This window comes from Diplotaxodon limnothrissa, linkage group LG1 (assembly GCF_057381915.1).
Source record: "Diplotaxodon limnothrissa isolate DT_005_m linkage group LG1, D_limnothrissa_male_GT1.1, whole genome shotgun sequence".
Classification (NCBI taxonomy): Eukaryota; Metazoa; Chordata; class Actinopteri; order Cichliformes; family Cichlidae; genus Diplotaxodon; species Diplotaxodon limnothrissa.
This window is the reverse complement of record NC_140596.1, coordinates 43636058-43657501: the sequence shown is the minus strand read 5'-3', so window position 1 is coordinate 43657501 and position 21444 is coordinate 43636058. Positions and strand designations below refer to the sequence as shown.

Sequence of the window (21444 nt, the reverse complement as noted above, 5' to 3'; positions counted from 1 at the left end):
AGAAGACATTTTGTTTGGAAAATGGCAACATTTCCAAATCAGGCATACTTGTAACCTCTGTTTTGCACTTTGACCTTTAACATGCTTACTGAGGCCTCCAGAGTCAGGGAGGCTCTTGGGTCGATTGTGTGGGACAACACGCTCTTGGACGGGGCTGTCTTGGATGTTTTCCATTTGTGAATAATCTTTCTCACTGCACAGAGTTCAGATTGATTGGAAATGGTCTTCTAGCCTGACCCAGATTAAAGGGCTGCTTCCCTCAGATCACTGCTGATGTTGTTCCTGCTTTGCAACACCAGTGTTGCAGTTGTTTCTCAAGAAAGCAATGTATTACTCATTACTTGTTATTCTTCAAAGTAATCCAGTACTTTGCCTAATTACAGTAACTGTTACATTGCTTTTGACTCTAGGCTGCAGTCCCACATCAACACAAATCTATACTAATGAGGACACATTTGATCTTTCTCCTAGATTTCAGCTATTTAACACAAAGCAAAGTTGAAAACCGACCAAAGGGCCAAACAAATTGGTGATTCTACATTAGAAACACGAACAGGTAGAAATGCAGCACGACTGCTACCTGCTGAAGGGTCTGCTGGTCTGCGGTCGGCACAACAAAAAAATCACGTCGACTTCTTTGCAAGCTTAGTGTTAGCATGCCACATATGTAATGTGATTATTGTAACATGGTACTTCAGTGTGTTAACACACAGCTGACTCACTACTGACACACCTACAAACAACCAGAGGGGTCACATTTAACTGATGATCAGTCAGCCAAGCACCATTTTTAATTCAGTTTTATTTAAAAATGACAAATCACAACAAAAGTTGCCTCAGGGCGCTTTCTATTGTAAGGTAAAAATCTTAAAAGAATACAGTGCATGTGATAATCAGGACCTGGCGGCTACTTAATGCCCATGGAAGCAGGAAGCCTGGACTGTACCGCTTCACTGACTTACCATCTTGTTAAATAAATAATGACACTGTATAATATGTCATGTGCTTTTGTGCATCTGACGATGTATTTGCCAAATGTTAAGATGATTATTATGTCCTGAGATGTAAAATCTTTCATCTGCACAACTCATGAAAGCAACCAAGTTTCTAGTTTCCTCAATAATACTAATAACACATCTCAATATGCAAATTTATGTTATAAGAATGAATGCATTCTGCAGCTTTTATTAAACACAGCTCTATGATTTCATGACATCACACGGCTCACTCAGGAGTTCATCAGGGGGCCAGAGACTTACTGTTCCAGGTTGAGCTTGTTGAAGATCTCCACAGTACTCTCCAGGACTTTGTCTACATAATCTACACGTTCAGGGTAGCATTTCATGGCCAAATTGATGAGAGAGACCTGAAGCGATACAATATCCTCTGATGGCATGTCCTGGCGAGACTGAAAGAGTAGACAACAGAAGGGAGCAGTAGTGCCATTGTTAGTTACACTTACTCTAGTACTCTACCTAGTTTGAGAGGCTCCGCCTTTGACTCTGTTGTCCTGTAACAAATAAATTATGATTGCTAGTTTGCTAAGATCCTAATATGATATACCATCTCTGTTAGACTTTAAATGTGGCTCCATAATAATATTACGTGCTTTTAATGTGCTCACACTCGTATGGTTAAGGATAGCTCTCTCCCAAAAACCTTTTGCATTCAATAAAGTAACTCTGTCATCTACTTTGGTCAAACTAGGGCAAATACAATGTTTTGTCTATATTGTGATACACTCTAGATATATCATGACAGGTCTTGCGCCCCAGCTCCCCCGGTACCGCGGGTGAGTTGCAGCTTAAGCCTCTGTGAAGTCAGGTTTTTATGTCAATATCAGCATGTGTGGTATCCACTGAACCTCCAAATCTCAGGTAAAAGCTCATATAAACCATTTCTACGACCAGCAAACACAGCGAAAACAACAAACAATGAAAACATCTGTTACATAATTTTGTAAAATGTGCCTAAACAAACATGGAAGCCACGAACTCACTCGACTTCACACAACCAAGCCAATGGCACATTGTCTGAAAGCAGAGATCTTCCTACACTGCAAGTGTCGAACACCACAAATATACTGCATGTTAAACAGTAACATGCAATCAGACTCACGTGTGCTGTTTTCCCCGTTTCTCTGGCTGTTGTAGTTCGTATCACAGCCGCTGGTTTATTTAAGCTTTTCTTTGGTGTGTGGGGAGATGTTCACACGCGCAGTTTAAAACATTCGTAATTTTGCAGGGGATGACTTTTCAGCTGGCGGAATACATTTGTGGTACTGCTACCTTTTGTAGCAACAGTTTTATGTCATATTTTGTAAATTACCGCATTTTGTTCGACATCCACCTTGGAAATCCAAATGACAGCAAGTCTGCAACTCCCACTATCGCCATATTTCCCCCTATCTGATAGTATATAAACACTCTCGCTCAGCGCAATGTGCCAAAAATGTGCCGGTAAATGATGCATTCTGTGCGTGTGGGAGAAAACCAAAAACTTGCAGTGAATTACGTGCAGACAGCTTAATATTTCCTCGGCAACCTATACTCGATGGTTATGATAAAGGCATTTTAATCATCATACGTGGAAAAACCCGCGACACATCAAGTATATATTGCCTACCCCTATGTCAAACCTTGTTGAATTTAAGGAAACGTACCTGAATTACAGTGGCCACCTGCTGAGAGAAGATGTCAAACAGTTTGATTTCAGCAGGGATCCCTGGGCCATCTTCTCGATGAGCAAACAGAGCAAGTCTGAAACACAAATCAGAAGCTGGCTTAAAAACATCTCCATAAACAGTAAGTCCTTGAGCTCAGCTGTGCATCAGGGTTTTAAAAGGTTTGTACTGTTCACTGCTGAACAAGCATTATTATGAGCAAATCATCATTAGTTTAAACAGGAAGAACAAAATGCTGGAAACCTCATGTTGCAGTTAAAGGTTTAAGCTTGGGGACCAGAGTAAAAAACATGCTTATGGAGCAGCACAGTGGTGAAGGTTAGCACTGGCTAGAAGCTTCTGGTTAGCTCCCTGTGCCAATTTCCTCCGACAACCTAACAAGACATAAGTGTTGGGTTGAATGAGAACTCTAAATTGACTATGATTAAGATACAAATATTTAAATACAAACTAATGTTTTTAAAATGTATAGAATAAAGTAATATATGGCTAACTGTAACTGGTACTGTCAGTCAACCAGTCTCAAAAAGCACTAAATTGCAGTTTGCTCACTGGGTAGCTCTGCTACACTCCAGCAAATAAAACCATACCTGTCAATGAGGGCGATGATGATGTTCTTGACATTTACATGTTGATGTAGCTCAGCACAGGAACGCAGGAAAGGATTCAGTGTTTGAAGGTGGAACTCGTCTGGGAAAACCTTCGCAGACGAGATTATGTTAGCTGAGGCCTGAATGACTGTGACTGCACGTCATATATTTGAAACAACCAGGATGATTGAAATAAAGGCCATTTGAATTTTTCAAATAATGTTGGCTTATTGGGGAACACGGCGGGTGGAACAAATCTGCTTACATGTGACCAATCCCCCATTTGTTTTCCTTTAACATGGTACAGTGTTTGTTTGTTTTTACTAACAGTGCATGATTTCTGGTCATCCCTACTATTCCCTAAAGCCAGTGTTATAAACTAAGGTACAAACAGCAAGTAAAGTCTGGTCTACTGGATTAGTTGTAAATGAGACTCGAGAATTTTCACATAAGGTACCTGAATGATGCATTCCATAAGATATTCCTGAGCCAGTGAATCCCTGCAGTTCACAACCTGCTCCAGGACTCCAGGAAGAACAATCTGTGGAGAGAAAAAGGCACAAGAAAAATGGTTTGACTGAACAAATTATCATAAATACAACAACAGTATGTATGTAAGTATGTACGGTATAAATACATGTCAAATGCAGCAAACACGACGCTGAAACATTACAATTCAATGTCAAAAGAATCATCAATGCTCAAGGATACGACATTGTGCTGTACTTGTTTCTGGAGTATCATTACTTCCAAAGTGCTATCCTGCTTTGTGAAAACTCAAAGTGAGGAGTGGGGTTACATCCAAAAGCATCCTGGAATGGATAAAAGGATAATACGGGATGACCACTTTGACACTACGCACAGACGTCCAGCATAGTTTAATCAGATGTGCATAATAACACTGAATCTTCGTATTGCTTTTGGGCCACACATGTGTTAGCCTCCTCTACCACCCCCCACAGTGGTGATGCTATCGCTCACAGGAGGCCGATAGGACGATCACTCACTGGAGCACATAACTCCGCCCTAATGTGTGTGTCAAACCATTACCACACAATAAAGCCATAACAGTGGCCATAGTTGATTTTGGTGAAAATAAAGCAATGTGTAGTCATATATTATATCACATCTCTGGGACTTCCAGTAAATGCAGAAAAGACACAGGAAGTCAGGTAATGTCAACATAACGTTACTTGAGTTGATAACAACCCTATCACTATAACATAAGTAAACACAGATAATCAAACATCACTCGCACATTTCTGAAAGTCGTGATCAGTGTTGAACACACCAGAGAACCAGCAGCTCTCCTCTTTCTAAGATGACAGCAACAAATCGATTTCTGTGCTGAGACCAGTCCCCACTGCACAGATCAGCAAAAACACACCTGTTTGTATTTCTCCACATTGACACCCTCCAGTTGGCTGAGCCGAACTAGATTGGTGCCCACCAGAATCCTCAGTTCTTGTCGCTCCTTTTCTCTCTTCTCTCGGTCTCGGCTGTGACCCTGATGCTGCATTCGAACCCACAACTTGTTCATCTCCGCAAAGTTTAGAAGGACAAAGTCGATGGAGTCATTGATGTCACCGGTCATCTCCTCTGTTCCCCTGTGGAGTAAAAGCTGCAGTTTAACAAGAGGGATGCAGAAGATTGCAGGACTAGAGTTGTCCTTCCCCTCTGGTGATTTCTAAATTCCCAGTATCAACTATTAAAACACCAATATAACACCATGAACAGTGACGCGTTTTTTAATCCAAACAGTGGACTTAATAATTTATTATATGAAAAATCCTGCTTAATATCCCTGAATAGAAAAGTCCAGTTCACAGATCACATCTACATTACATCACCTAAATGTTAATAAATTCTATTTAGTCTCTTTCATCTTTGTACTCATACCCAAATATTAAGAAAAGATCACGTGTGTTCTTTGGGGATTTGTGTTGGCATGTGGGGCTGCAGCCTTAGTCCCACACGCCTCGTAATGATTGGTCATTACTAGAGATGGCACGATACCACTTTATGTCCAACACCGATATCATAAATTTGGATATCTGCCGATACCGATATGAATCCGATAGTTTTTTAATCAATAAAACTGATTTTTAAATATCTTGCTGCATTTTGTATAAGTTCATACTCAAGTTTAAAACAACAACTACACTAAACCATCAGGCCGACCCTCCTGGGTGATAAGTTAGCAGCGATGCAGGTGGATGCTTCTCTGGTGTCCTGGATTGTTGATTACCTGACAGGAAGACCACAATATGTACGTCTCCCACAGTGTGTGTCTGACAAGGTGATCAGCAACACAGGGGCACCACAGGGGACTGTCCTCTCCCCCTTCCTCTTCACCCTCTACACCACAGACTTCAGCCACTGCACAGAGACCTGCCATCTTCAGAAGTTTTCTGATGACTCTGCGGTGGTTGGATGCATCAGCAGGGATGATGAGACAGAGTACCGGGCTGTGGTCGACTCCTTTGTCACGTGGTGTGAGCAGAATCATCTGCAGCTCAACGTGGCAAAGACCAAGGAACTGATCGTGGACTTCAGGAAGACCAGGAAACACTTGACCCCTGTTTCAATCCAGGGGGTCAGTGTTGACATTGTGGAGGACTATAAATACCTTGGAGTACACATTGACAATAAACTGGACTGGGCTAAAAACACCACAGCACTTTACAGGAAGGGCCAGAGTCGTCTCTATTTTTTGAGGCGACTGAGGTCCTTCAACATCTGCCAGAAAATGCTCAGGATTTTCTATGAGTCTGTTGTGGCCAGTGCGATCCTCTATGCTGTTGCATGCTGGGGGAGCAGGCTGAGGGTCGCAGATGCCAACAGACTTAATAAACTGATCCGTAAGGCCAGCAATGTTGTGGGGATGGAGCTGGACTCCCTCAAGGTGGTGTCGGAGAGGCGGATGCTGTCCAAGATAAAGACAATGTTGGATAACACCTCCCACCCACTCCATGACATGTTGGTCAGTCACAGGAGCTCGTTCAGTGAGAGACTGAGATTACCGAAAAGCACCACTGAACAACACAGGAAATCATTCCTGCCTGTGGCTCCCTGTACAACGCATCCACTTAACACACTGTTTGCTGCTACAGCTACACATGTTTCTTTTCCAACTATTTATTTATGAGTGACTTATGTATGTATGTATGTATATATATGTATATATTGTACTATTCTTAGTGTATTGTCTGTCTTGTCTTAATGTTGGTTTAAAATGGAGCACTGTAACAAAAAATAATTTCCCCCAGGGATCAATAAAGTATTCTGATTCTGATTCTGATTATACCTGTATGCAAAAAAAAAAAATGTTTCATAGTTCAGCAATACTGATCAAGCTAATAAACTTAAACCTGCACCATCCTCCCTATTCTGGTATTTTAAAGAGTACTTAGCAGAAATATTAAGCAACCTAACTAATAGGGCTGCAAACTCCCAGCAAAAAAATAAAAAATAGGGAACCACCCCTCACGCTCCACCTCATGATGCTTAATCGATGTAATCAACTTTAATTTGATGCAGTGTGAAAAAAAATGCACAGAAATGAATTAATTTTCAAGAAATATTAAATAGATTCAACATCTTTCTTCAACAGAGCTGCAGACTGCACAGATGGTACCTTCCCAAAGGAAAAAGTACTATAGCTTACTAGGGTATATATATTAGACTTAATAGTTACTATATACAGTAATGGACTTCTATACATTTTACATCAAATTAAAACTTTGGGTGTCAGATAATTATTTATTAAAAGCGAGACATTTTAAATGAGAATAAGAAAGAAAAGTATGTCTTTGTGCCCCCTTTTCCCTGTTAATGCCGTATCGGCCCCCCTGGCTAAACTTTGCTAGATCCGCCCCTGCACAGTTACCAGCGTCAGCTGCGTAGAAAAAGATCCTCGAGTAGAAAGTAATATTAAATACATTCTAACAACAGCTGATCAAGCTTAAACGTGCTGCTGTTGTTCAGCCGCTGGTTTCCTCTTTCTGGTGCAAAGTGGGCCAAAAACAAAGGAGAGAGACGGACTCGCGACAGAAAAGCCGATCAGCTGATCATTGATCAGTTTCATGATTGAAGTAGCAGCAAGAAGAGGCAGTCGCTCCATATATCGCTTGTTAAGCTTAACGCAGGAATGCTTTACTAACATTCAGAGATGGACTTACACACTTGCTTTACTTCTCTCGGGGATAACTTCCTCGGAGATGAAATGCTGGGTTGGTAGCGAGGCTACAAACACACACAGCTGCTCTATCACGTGACCACACTGCTCCGACGTGCTACGGTTATGAGCAGAGTTACGCTGTGTCGCAAGTTTTCTGAGGTGCTTTTTTGATATTTAATGGATCGGGTTACATTTTTTATTTCTCTCCAATATCCGATCCAGTGATTTAGGTCAGTAAACAGAGTAACCTGAAAGCAATGTAAAAAGCAGCATAACGAATGTCTTTCTCCAGGGAGAAATTAAGTAATGTAATGCATTACTTTTAAGAAAGGCGTTCTGTGTAATAATGTTTTTTACTTTGGAGTAATGACCTGATCACAACAAGAGGAGAAACACCTCCAACACCCATAAACATCTGGCCACTCAGCATGTAAATAATTTGCATGAATGTCTTTCATATGCTGCTTAGGATGGTGGTGACTCTCAAAGTGATATCGATAATAGAATCAGAATCACCAAATTCTTATCAATTCCCATCCCTGCTTACAATAATGACCACAGTGTAAGCATGTATACGTGTCTCTATGTACCCTATGGGGCAATCTGAATGAAGGAACATCATCACACGTACAGCGATAATTAACATCTATATGTTTTAAAAAGCCATTATTATAAAGTACCTGTGATCTTCAGAGTCATCTTCCTCCTGTGAGTCTGACGTTACCTTCTCTGTTCGGTTCACTTGTCATCATCATTATGTCACTTATACATAACCCCAACTACTAGAAATTTCTTCACCACTAAATATGGAATAAAGATTCTGAAAAAGCGTTGCAGGCCTGGTTAAAATAACTTCACAGATCTATCATGACTTCTAATAAGATCTAATTATAACATTACCAATGTATTAAACAGCTGGGGTACCCAACAAAATACTAGCATTAAAAAAATACAGCAGACATACAAAGATGTGGCCACTTCCTGATTTCCTACTTGTTTTTATACGTTTGTCATTTTTAAATGTTTCAAATTCTCAAACAAATGTTAATATTAGAGAAAGATAACACAAGTAAACACAAACCTACAAAGGCTCTGTGTGAAGGTTGCAAACTTTCTGCAGACTCAATCGCTATAGACCTCCAAAATTCAAATGGCCTTCAGACTGGCTCAAGAACAGGGAGTAGAGAGCTTCATGTAATGGGTTTCTATGCCCAAGCCTTACATCACTATGCAAAGCATCAGATGCAGGGGGGATTAAGGTGTGGGGGGGTGAAATTCAGGAGCTGGGCCTGGCCCCTTAGTTCTAGTGAATGGTTCTTACTTAGTTCTTACTCCTTCAGTATACCAAGACATTTTGGACAATTTTATACTCCCAACTTGTGGGGCGATCGTGGCTCAAGAGTTGGGCGTTCGCCTTGTAATCGGAAGGTTGCCGGTTCGAGCCCCGGCTCCGACAGTCTCGGTTGTTGTGTCCTTGGGCGAGACACTTCACCTGTTGCCTACTGGTGGTGGTCAGAGGGCCCGGTGGCGCCAGTGTCCGGCAGCCTCGCCTCTGTCAGTGCGCCCCAGGGTGGCTGTGGCTGCAATGTAGCTGCCATCACCAGTGTGTGAATGTGTGTGTGAATGGGTGAATGACTGGATATGTAAAGCGCTTTGGGGTCCTTAGGGACTAGTAAAGTGCTATATAAATACATTTACCATTTACTTTGTGGGAACAGTTGGCCCCTTCCTGTTCCAACATGACTGCACACCAGTGCAAAAAGCAAGGTCCATAAAGACATGGAGGAGCAAATATGGTGCATAAGAATTTGACTGCCCTGCACAGAGTCCTGACCTTAACCTGATAGATTGTCTTTGGGATGAGTTCGAGACTGTGAACCAGGCCTTATTCGTGTCTGACCTCACAAATGCCATTCTGTAAGAATGGTTAAAAAGTCCATAGAACACTCCTAAATTTTGTGGAAAGCCTTCCAAGAATAGTCAAAGCTTTTATATACAGCTGCAAACTCTATGGATTAAGAATGGGATGTCATTGAAGTTCATATGAATGTAAAGGCAGACAAGCAAATAGTATAGTGTAGCAAAGAGATTGCAACATCGGTTGCAAACACTCCTTTGTAATTGAAATGTTGGAAAGGGAAAAAACCCACAACTACTGTGATAGTCGTGGGTGCACACAGAGGGAAAAAGCTCAGCTTACTTACTCTGACTGCTCTCCATCATCTGGTAGTATGTTGCGAGTACACTGCAACAGGTAATTTCTGAGGAAGAGGCCCCTGAGTGGGTGCTGGACACCACGGCACATCTCAACAAGGTCCTTCAGAATGTCCTTGCGAGACTGCGGGAAGGACCGAACATATACCACACCCACTGTAATTAGCAGATAACTGGAGAGACGGGAGGAAACAAAAGACTTCATTAGACAGACGTCTCCACAACTTCAGAGAATAAAGTTAGTATAAACAGACAACAGTCTCACAAGGTGACAAATGTGGATTCATCACATTTCACCTACACCAATGCGACTACCCACTAATGTGTAAAAGTAACTTTTGCACATTTACTGGCGACCACCACTGCTAACCCTCACTCTCCTAGTAGAGACACTTATGTTATCAATTTGCAATTTCTATGTCGCCTTGTTCAAGTTATCACATTCACAAGATTTTGAGAGGATTTTCATGAAACTTAATTCTGACCACGAGGTCAAAATCACCAGGAATGAAACTCGTCCGAGACTCATAGCAGAGTCAACTATGGTATCAATGTGAAGCTCCTACGTGACCTCATTCTCCAGTTATCGCATTCACAAACTTAGATGTTCGCGCTGTCCTCCCACGCACCTGCTCACCTGCCATGCTGACAACAACAGTCCCCTCAGCCTCTTACGGCTGAGGGGTAAAAATCCACACATCACAACCAGAATCCATATTAACATTACATCAACAGATCGAAATATTTAATTCTGAAACACTGCCTCTGCATCCAAATGTCTAAATATTTGGACACAGATACACAAGGACCAGCCCACATTTGCTTGTGTATGGTCTGAGCTATATCCACAAATGCAGGTAGAAACCTGGGACAGGGGCCTAGAGTTGAAATAATATCACCATAATAAAATAGCCCTAGGAGGAAAATATCAGTTCAAACAAAAAGCAGATAACATGGAGACATTGGCCTTACTGATGCACATTTGCAACCTTTTCAGACCAAACACGTGTTTTTCAGCACTTCATTTGTATGGCTGAAATGTTAATGTCGCCTCTCTACTGGGTAAAAGGAAGACAGCGCTGAACAGACGCCACTAATGCTCCACATTTGACAGAAGCTCAGGTTGGTTGATACTCACAGTCTGGGGATGATGTTGCCCGCATACTGGACCAGCTCATACAGATCTGCCACCTTACGTCCCTTGGCAAACTCGTCGGTCAGATAAACCTCTAAGTAGTGGAGTTCATCAGAGATGGCCATATCTGCAGACAGTGTTAGGGACCAATGCACACACGCCACAAATCATACACATTCAACAATGCAGTTCCTTGCAGCATGTTTATAATGTAGTGGCTTCACTTTCAATCTGCACACAGTGTGTTCAGGCGCAATACTGTCAGGCCACCTAAGCATTAAGTGTTCTTTCAATTTTACATTACGGCTCTATAAGCCTACAGTTTACACTCCAACAAATCCTCAAAGGAAGCATCAGTAGAACTAAAAACGGGGATGAATTAAATGAGTGCAGTAGTTCTGCCTTTTTTCCAACAGTTGTTCAACTAAGACTATTTTGGATGAGATCTCCAATGGCAACCTGAGTGTTTGACTTTAGAAGGCAGCCAGCTCTGCACTTTCAAACATCAGTTTGCACTGCCTTCATTCAGCTCTCATTTATTAAACAAGATATTGTTGTAATGCAAGCATACTGTCCACGCTGTTTCAACTTCTGGCCCAGTGTCTGAAGTTTTCTCCCCAAATCAATGTGACCATGCAGTAAAATACTAGGCAGCGCTTATTCTCCTTGTCCTTTTCAAGTGAATATCTCCCGCCTGCTTGCTGCTTCATTTGCCTTCAAATATGATTAACATTAACATGAAGGCAAATGAATGACAATATGACAACCCCACCTCAAACATCATAAAGTTATAAACTGTGACATGTAACGACTGGCTAGTAGCATCTGTTATACAGTCAGCCTGTTTAGATGAGACATAAATGTCTAATCAGCACATGTAAAGGATACAGAGCTCGTAGTAGCTCTTTGGAGAAAGCATGGAGGTCCTTAGTTCACCCAACATGTTGGAGGCATGCTTCAGGGCGTCCATCAACTTGTTTTTGTCCTGCAGGCCACAAATATATTACATATCACATCCAAAACACATGCGTGATTCAAGAAACACTTCATGTATAACACGCTGAACAGCCTGAACGGACCTTGAATTCATCTTTGAGACATCATTATGAAAAGGAAAAGGGGATTAACTGATGGAAAATGCCCCTCATTTACTTACATCAATAAAATTTAGTTCATCCTTTTTCCCCATAGTGTAAGAAATATGATTACTTCACAGTCTCTTTAAATATCATGACAGAATTTTGAGGTTATATTAGCCATCTCTATTGATTATCCATATTATTGTAGTATTCCTTTTAATCAAAAAGACCATAAAAGTCCAGGAGTATCCTTAGGAAGAACCAGTGGTTTAAAAAGCACATCACAATCAAGATGATAGTCCTATAAACTGAAATGCTCCTACCAGGCATCGCTTCATCTGGAACGACTGGACCTTGACAGCTTGCACAGCTTCATCCAGAAGCTTCTCCTGTTCATCCTGGGGTGACTGCTGTGTTGCTGGCTGCAACAGAGGATGGAAATACAAGTTATAGCACTCCTTGATTGATCTAGCAGGATTTTCTTCATGCAACACAGCATAAAAAGCAAGAACTCAAGTTTGACTTGTCTGATGGTCTATAACGCCAGAAAAGAGAAAGGAAAAAACGGAGCAGTCTGAGGAGTTCAGCAGACTCCCGAGTTGTTGTTTCCATGTCTAAATCCAAAACACATCGAGTCAGATTTGTTTGCATGTTTGAAGTCACGACGGCTGTATCTACTAATGAGGTTGATGGCAGGATCGTCCGTGAACTGAAGAAAAAAGTTTTACAGAAACGACTGAATGTCCATCAGACCAAACGAAGCTGCTACAGGTGTTTGAGCTCGCCTGCACAATCTCACACGACATGCTTCCGTCTGTATGCTCCGTGTTCGGTTACTCTAAGTCGGAGGCAACATTTAGATGCTTACATTAAAATATGACACAGCAAAGCGAAAGACGACGCTAACAAAAACCTAACTGTACAGTCTTATTTAATTTGCGTCAGAAATGTTGATGTGTACCGCAGCCTTTGTTTGCAAATATCATACTGTATATAGGAGCACGATGAGTGTTTCAAAGACAAACAAATGTTGCATCTAGTTGCTCGATAGCTTCAGTCGGCTGCTAGTTAGCTTAGCTAGCTGCTGTCAAACGCCGAGCTAGGCCAAAGGACCATTCACGCAGCTGACTTTAGATCAAATCACGTTACACAGTCAAAATGAGTTTTTCCAGCGGTCAAAACTTCACACAGGCAAATGTCGGAATGCACAACGTTGCACTAAAGTCGGTATTCGGTAAAGTGCTTACCATGGTTATGGGACGTGTTTCAGCTCAGTCGGGAAGGCTGGCCTGTCATGTGACCCACAAGAACGGGCTGACGGTCTGCACTCAGTTAGCGTCACGTCAGATCACAGGCGTGGCCGTTTCTCCACCACTCTCTCTACGTCTCACTTCCCCACGAAAGGGCTTGGGGCTACATTAAGGGAAATATATTATTGATCATTTCGAGAAAAGAGGTTGAAATGTGGAGATCACAGTTGTTGTTTCAAGAAAAATACCACGCCTCCTATGCCCTCTACAAAATGCCTTGCGTAAACGAGTTAGTTAAACAAATTGATCAGTCTTCTTACCACCGTGTCTTGTGATATAACATACATCCTCTTTCGTTATTATTGCAACACTATGAAAACACCTCAGTATACATAAAACTGTATTATGGAGAGTTGGGACAGTTGCTAGTGGCAACACTGAAGACCAAGTTGAGATTCTTCTGCGACTCTTCAGGAAGACCACATCACAAGTTCAACATACAGTTTTTGAAAGACAGCAAGCAAGCAAAAGAGTTCAACTGTGAAGTCAGGAACAGATTTGAGGTGCTGGGGGATCTGGTCGAAAAGACATTAGAGAAGCCCTGGACAGAAATACAGAAGACCTGGAAGGCCGTTTACACCAAAGTCCTGGGGAAGAAGAAGAGGGAGCAGAAAGATGGGATGACAAAAGACACATGGGAGAAGATAGAGAAGAGAAAGGAGGTGAAGCAAAAAATTAACAGATGTCAAGTGAACCGAGAAGTGAAGAAGAGCGCCAGACGGGACAAAAGACAATTTGTGCACAGTATGACAAAAGAGGCAGAAACAGCAGCCAAGCAGAACAACATGAGGTGAGTGTATGAGATCACCCAGACCTTGTCAGGAAAAAGTTTCAACTCAAGTAAGCCAGTCAAGGACAAGAATGGGAAAACAATCACAAGTGACAAGAAACAAAGAAGAAGATGGGTTCAGTGTTCAATGTGTAATGGTAACTTTATTGTCCCCAGTGGGAAATTTGCAGTATGTCCATAAGCCCTGAGGAAACAACCTAAATTTATCATCAAAAAAGTGCAGTGTGTAATGGCAACAACCCTTATGGTTTAGAGTTATTAACCATGATAATAGCACTAGGTACAAAAGACAATCTATGTCTCTTTGTATTCACTGCAGGCACTTTATACCGACAACCTGATGGAAGCAGTTGAAAATCATTAAAGAACACAACATGACAGAGGTTGCCTTCCTCAGCACCTGCCTGTCATAGAAGTCCACAAGCTGGACCTGAGACCTCCCTGAAATCTGACCAGCCACTTTAACCAGGTTGCTAAGTCTGGTCTTATTATTCAAATAAATATTACCATACCAAGCAATGATACAGAAGGTTAAAACAGATCCAATAAAACTTTTTATAAAAAGAAGAGTCATCATTACAGATGAAACATTAAAACCTCTCAACCTCCTTAAAAGGTCTTTGTTGAACCTTTTTCACTGTAGCAGCAAGTTGTGACTCAAAGGACAGAGTCTTATCAAGAACAACCCCCAAATACTTATAACTGTCCACCAGTTCAATGGCTGCACCATTCACCACTGTTAGTGCAGGATGGGGGGATGTCTTCCTGAAGTCAATAACCATGTCCTTGGTTTTCAGTGTGTTGATCTTTAAGAAGGACTGATCACACCACGAAACAAACTCATCCACAACAGGCCCATGGGAATCCTCTTCACCATGAAGGAGGCTTTCAATGACTGTGTCATCTGCGTATTTAATGAAATGCCTATTAGCCTGTGTACTGCGACAGTCATTAGTGACAAAATATACAGTAGAGGAGAGAGACAGCAACCCTGTGGTGAACCAGTAGAAGAGTTCAGCTGTTTGGAAAAACAGCCGTTTACTCCATTTACTCTCAAAGAGATCCTGAATCGACTAACACCGCAAACAGTCCCCGACATACCACCAGCAGAAGAGCACCTCTGTATCAACAGCAGTCCACCAATCAAGGCAGAGATCACCAAAGCCATCAAGTCCTTGAAAAATGGAAAGGTACCAGGGCTTCCAGAAGCTGTCAAGGCAGACGTGGCAGCAGCAGTGGAGATGCTGCAACCTATCCTAGTGATAATATGGGAACAGGAGCAAGTGCCTGCTGACTGGAAGCTTGGGTACCTGGTGAAGCTCCCCAAGAAAGGCGATTTATCTCAGTGCGGCAACTGGCGAGGAATTATGCTGCTGTCCATCCTCAGCAAGGTGTTGACCAGAATCATCTTGGAGAGAATGAAGGAGGCATTGGACAAGAGACTGAGATCAGAGCAGGCAGGATTAAGACAAGACAGATCATGTACAGAGCACATCAAGTCAAGTCAAGTCAAGTTGGCTTTATTGTCACTTCAACCATATACAGTTAGTACACAGTGAAGCGAAACAACGTTCCTCCAGGACCAAGGTGCTACATGCAACATAAATTTACAACATAAATTAACAGAAAACACTAAACTAGCTAACTAAGAGGCCTAGTTAATGGTCATGCAACTTAATGGTCATGCAACACAGAGCACCTGTATAACAAAGGCCAAAGCCGACTGTACTTCCTCAGGAGGCTGAGGTCTTTCAACATCTGCAGGAAGCTCCTGAGGATGTTTTACCAGTCGGTGGTTGCTGGAGTACTTTTCTATGCTGTGGTGTGCTGGGGGAGCAGCACAGCAAAGAAGGACTCATCCAGGCTGGAGAAACTGATCAGGAAGGCTGGCTCTGTGGTCGGCATGAAGCTGGACACTCTGGTGACAGTGGCAGAGAAAAGGACACTAAAGAAGCTGCTGGACATTATGGACAATGCTGGGCATCCTCTGCACACGGCCATTAACAACCAGAAGAGTCTGTTCAGTGACAGGTTGCTTCTCCCCAAGACAAGAACTAACAGACTTAAAAACTCCTTTGTCCCACACGCCATCAAACTGTTTAACTCCTCTCTGGAGGGGAGAGGGAGGGGAAACAGGAGGACAAAGGAGGGAACAACTAAGCTGTAGTGCCTCTGCACCTCACTGTGCAATACCTTTGTAAATCGTCAATGGTGCAATAGACCTCAATACTTGAAATGTGCAATTCACTTGTATTTTTATTTTTATTCCTATTTATTCTATTTATCCCCTTCGTATATTTTATTTATATATGTGTGTGTATTTATATACGTGTGTGTGTGTGTGTGTGTATATATATATATATATATATATATATATATATATATATATATATATATATATATATATATATATATATATATATATATATATAACATTCTGTAACTGAAACTTCTGTCGGTGCTGTGCTTTTGGAAACCGAATTTCCCAGAGGAACCCACCCGAGGGATTAATAAGCTTCTATCTTATCTTATCTTATCTCTTATCTTAGTTAGCTGGCTAGCAGAGACAAGACAGACTGACCTAACATAAATTACAACATAAATGAACAAAAACTAACTGTCTAACTATCTAAGGAAGCCTTTTTTTTTGGTTAACAGACAGCAGACAACAAAGTGCACATGCAAATGTGCAAACAAGAGCAACAAAGTGACAGTGTGACAAAAAAACACAACGTAACATAATAATAAGGTTTTGTGATGATGAGTTGAGGTAGTGGAGGAACAGTAAACATTCCTTAGTGTAGCAGCAAAAATTAGGAAGTGAAGAAGTTAGTGCAAAAAGTCCAGTAATAATATTGTGCAAAAGAGCATTTACAGGTTGGTGTGTACGATATTGGTGGTGTAGGTCAGTGTGTTTGCGCTTGTGTTGATTAATCAGTCCAGTCTCAATGTTTTGAGGTAGTTGAGTTAAGCTGAGTGATAATGTGTGTGTGTGTGTGTGTGTGTGTGTGTGTGTGTGTGTGTTTGTGTGTTTATCAGTCAGTCCCTTTTTGCTGAGGAGACGGGTGGCTTGTGGAAACTGTGTTGCACAGTCTGGATGTGTGTGCCCGAATGCTTCGGTACCTTTTTCCAGATGGCAGGAGTGTGAAGAGTGTGTGAGAGGGGTGTGTCCGATCAGCCACAATGCTGGTGGCTTTGCGAATGCAGCGTGTGGTGTAGATGTCCTCAACAGAGGGGAGAGAGACCCCGATGATCTTCTCTGCTGTTCCCACTATCCGCTGTAGGGTCTTGCGGTCCGATATGGCACAGTTCCCAAACCAGACAGTGATGCAGCCGCTCAGGATGCTCTCGATAGTTCCTCTATAGAAGGTGGTCAGGATCGGTGGTGGAAGCCGGGCCTTTCTCAGTCTTCTCAGAAAGAAGAGACGCTGTTGGGCTTTCTTGTGCAGGGAGCTGGTGTTGAGGGACCAGCCGAGGTCCTTCTCCAGGTGGACGCCCAGGAATTTGGTGCTGCTGACGATCTCCACAGAGGAGCCGTTGATGCTCAGCGGTGAGTGGTCGCCTCGTGTCCTCCTAAAGTCAACAACCATCTCTTTTGTCTTGTCAACCTTCAGAGACAGGTTGTTGTCTTTACACCAGCCCGTTAGCCTCTTCACTTCCTCTCTGTACGCTGACTCGTCGTTCTTGCTAATGAGACCCACCACGGTCGTGTCATCAGCCAACTTAATGATGTGATTTGAACTGTGTGTTGCTACACAGTCATGAGTCAGCAGTGTGAACAGCAGAGGACTGAGCACACAGCCTTGTGGGGCCCCAGTGCTCAGTGTGGTGGTGCTGGAGGTGTAGTTCCCGATCCGTACTGACTGAGGCCTTCCGGTCAGAAAGTCCAGGATCCAGTTGCAGAGGGAGGTGTTCAGGCCCAACAGGCTCAGCTTTCCGATCAGTTGTTGGGGGATGATCGTGTTGAATGCTGAGCTGAAATCTATGTACAGCATTCGAACGTGTGAGTCCTTCTTGTCCAAGTGTGTGAGGGCAAGATGGAGTGCAGTGGAGATGGCGTCGTCCGTTGAGCGGTTATGGCGGTACGCAAATTGCAGTGGGTCCAGTGAGGGGGGCAGCAGGGTCTTGATGTGTCTCATGACGAGCCGCTCAAAGCGCTTCGTGATGGTGGGTGTAAGTGCAACAGGACAGTAGTCGTTGAGACAGGACAACGAAGACTTCTTGGGCACGGGGACGATGGTGGTGGCCTTGAAGCACGTGGGAACGACGGCACTGCTCAGAGAGATGTTGAAGATGTTGGTGAGAACATCTGCCAGCTGTTCAGCACATTCTCTGAGCACTCTGCCTGGGATGTTGTCTGGTCCAGCAGCTTTACGTGGGTTGACTCTGCGTAGAGTTTTCCTCACCTCAGCTGTAGTGAGACACAGGACCTGGTCGTTCGGAGGACGGGTGGTCTTCCTCGCCGCCACGTTGTTCTGCCTGTCGAACCGAGCGTAGAAGTTGTTCAGCGCATCTGGGAGGGAGCCGTCACTGTCACAGGCAGGTGATGTCATCCTGTAGTTAGTGATGGCTTGTAAGCCCTGCCACATGCGCCGTGTGTCGCCGCTGTCCTTGAAGTGGTTGTGGATTCTCTGGGTGTGTGCGCGCTTCGCCTCTCTGATGGCCCGAGAAAGTTCGGCCCTAGCTCTTCTAAGCGCCACCTTATCTCCCGCTTTGAGGGCAGAGTCTCGGGTCTTCAGAAGTGCACGCACTTCCGCAGTAATCCACGGTTTCTGGTTGGGTCGTGAGATGATGGTCTTGGAGACAGTGACGTCATCGGTGCACTTGTTGATGTAGCTGGACACTGATGATGTGTACTCCTCCAAGTCAGTGAAGTCGCTGTAAGTTGCAGCCTCCCTAAACATGTTCCAGTCAGTGCTCTCGAAGCAGTCCTGAAGAGCAGAGATGGCTCCTGCTGGCCAGGTTTTCACCTGCTTCAGAACCGGTTTTGATCGCCTGACGAGTGGTCTGTATGCTGGAATTAGCATAACAGAGATGTGGTCTGAGTAGCCGAGGTGGGGGCGGGGCTCTGCCCGATATGCGCCGGGGATGTTTGTGTAAACAAGATCCAGCGTGTTTTCCCCTCTCGTTGCAAAGTCCACATACTGATGGAATCTAGGAAGCACTGACTTGAGATTTGCATGGTTGAAATCTCCAGCAACAATAAACAGTCCATCCGGGTGTGTATTTTGCAGTTCACTGATCTTTGTATACAGTTCCCATAGTGCTTCCTTAGCGTTAGCGCTAGGTGGAATGTACACTCCGATAATGAAAACAGTGGTGAATTCCCGTAGTAAATAAAAAGGTCTGCATCTAACAGTCACAAACTCCACCAGCGATGAGCAATAACTAGAAACTAGCACAGAGTTCTTGCACCGTTTCGCGTTGATGTAAACACACAAGCCGCCACCGCGAGTCTTACCGCACAGAGCTGCATTTCTGTCGGTGCGAAACGAGGCCAGCCCGTTTAGCTGAATAGCGGTGTCCGGTACTCTGTCGCTGAGCCATGTTTCTGTGAAAACAAAGACACAGCAGTCTCTAACCTCACGCTGTGTAGCCTGCTGGAGTCGGATATAATCCAGTTTATTATCCAGGGAGCAGACGTTGGATAAGAGAATGGATGGTAGAGCCGGCCGGCTAGGGTTTGTTTTTAGCCTAGCACAGACTCCCGCCCGCTTGCCGCGCTTCCGCTTCCTTGCGCACCGCTTCCGATGTCCCCTCCTCCGGCCGCCGGCATCAGGCAACGCCGAGGCTTCGAGGCCTGGTTCGCGGAGCAAGCCGAGTTCACGCAGTGTTTCCCGCAGCCCATCCTGGATGTTGTCAACCGGGTTATTTAGGTTGAAAAGTGTCTGGCTGTTGTATGCACGGACACCGACACCAGTTGCGACGATATCCATACATAGTGCAAAATAAACATGCTGCACACAAAAAACACACAAAAAACTTAAACAATGCAGCACCACTTTGGCCCCAGAGCGTCCGCTGCGTGCTATTGCCGCGCCGCCATCTTGTTTACAAGGTGGCGGCGCATCGCCACTCTGCGCCACTCTGCGCATCATCATCAAGCAGTCTATCGAATGGCCGTCTCCCTTGTACACAATCTTCGTTGACTTTGAAAAAGCCTTCGACAGTGTCGACAGGGAGACCATTTGGAAACTGATGCAGCACCATGGAATCCCACATCAACATCATCCAACAGCTATACGAAGACTCGTCCTGCCAGATCATCCACAAGGGAAAACTGACCAACCCCTTCGCAGTGAAAACCGGAAGGAGGCAAGGCTGGATGTTGTCACCGACATTATTCCTGATTGTCATGGACTGGAGCATGAGAGGAACCACAGAGGGCAGCAATACTGCATTCCAGTGGACCTTCACCAAACAGCTGGAGGACCTGGATTTTGCAGAGGACGTTAGCCTTCTGTCCCATAAGCAGCAACATGCACAGTCCAAGCTTACCTGACCTGAAGATCAACATCAGAAAAACAGAGGTGATGCAGCTGAACAACTGACAAAAAGATCCACTGCAGCTACAGGGAGAAGACTTAGTGGAAACCGACTGCTTCGTCTACCCTAGGAAGATTAATCAACAGCAATGGTGGCACAGATGAAGACATTAGGAGCCAGATCAACAAAGAAAGGCTTGCATTCAACATCCTGCGACCCATCTGTAACTCCAAAGCCTTATCTCAGCGCAGCAAGATCTGCATCTTCAACACCAATTTGAAAGCAGTCCTCCTGTATGGGTCCGAGATGTGGCAGGGAGTGTTGGTCAAAATAAAATAAAAGACTCAGCAGTCCTGTTGCTCTATTTTCACCTGTATAGCAGGAGTGGGGGGGGCGGAGGTTTGCCCCGGTGCAGGTGTGCCGCCGCGGTCACACCTGCACATAAGGTCAGTACTTCCACGCTTTAAACGCTGCACGGTCATACTCTCTCCGGCACTCGTTATATTATCTGTTTTTGATCTGCACACAGCTGTTGCCACGAAAGTCGCACTCGCTTACGTCATTGACATGAGACACTCTCGCAAAAAAATCATGGTTTTAGTAACGCAGTAACGCAGCGTGCTTACGGGGAAAGTAACAGTAATCTAATTACCTTTTTTGCAATAGTAATCCCTTACTTTACTCGTTACTTGAAAAAAGTAATCGGATTACGCGTTACTCCCCATCTCTGGCGGCAGGTGACCAACACCAATACCAGCAAGATACAGAGCTTCATCAACAAGTGCTTGCGACACATCCTCAACATCAGATGGCCTGAGAAGATCTCGAACACAGACCTGTGGAAGAGAACCAGACAGAACCCGGTCGGTCAAGACATCAAAAACCATTCGACAATGGCAAGCACTGGACTGGAACCCACAAGGAAAACGGAAAGTGGGGAGACCCAAACAGACGTGGAGAAGATCTCTCGAGAGTGA

General features: G+C 43.8%; 1 protein-coding gene and 1 pseudogene across 2 annotated transcripts in view; one reads left to right on the top strand and one right to left on the bottom strand.

Annotated features, from left to right (window-relative positions):
- vps35 (VPS35 retromer complex component) overlaps positions 1–13193 on the bottom strand; it is a 27526-nt gene extending 14333 nt beyond the window's left edge. For both annotated transcript variants that reach the window (XM_085350789.1, XM_085350797.1), the window contains exons 1-10: positions 13129–13193; positions 12205–12303; positions 11691–11787; positions 10806–10929; positions 9658–9840; positions 4661–4880; positions 3731–3814; positions 3274–3383; positions 2663–2759; positions 1260–1408 (exon numbers count right to left, since the gene is read on the bottom strand). In XM_085350789.1, the coding sequence (XP_085206915.1) occupies positions 1260–1408; positions 2663–2759; positions 3274–3383; positions 3731–3814; positions 4661–4880; positions 9658–9840; positions 10806–10929; positions 11691–11787; positions 12205–12303; positions 13129–13131 (1166 nt within the window). In that variant the 5' untranslated portion in view covers positions 13132–13193. The remainder of the gene's footprint in view (positions 1–1259; positions 1409–2662; positions 2760–3273; positions 3384–3730; positions 3815–4660; positions 4881–9657; positions 9841–10805; positions 10930–11690; positions 11788–12204; positions 12304–13128) is intronic.
- Positions 13130–21444, top strand: LOC146640291 (uncharacterized; annotated as a pseudogene).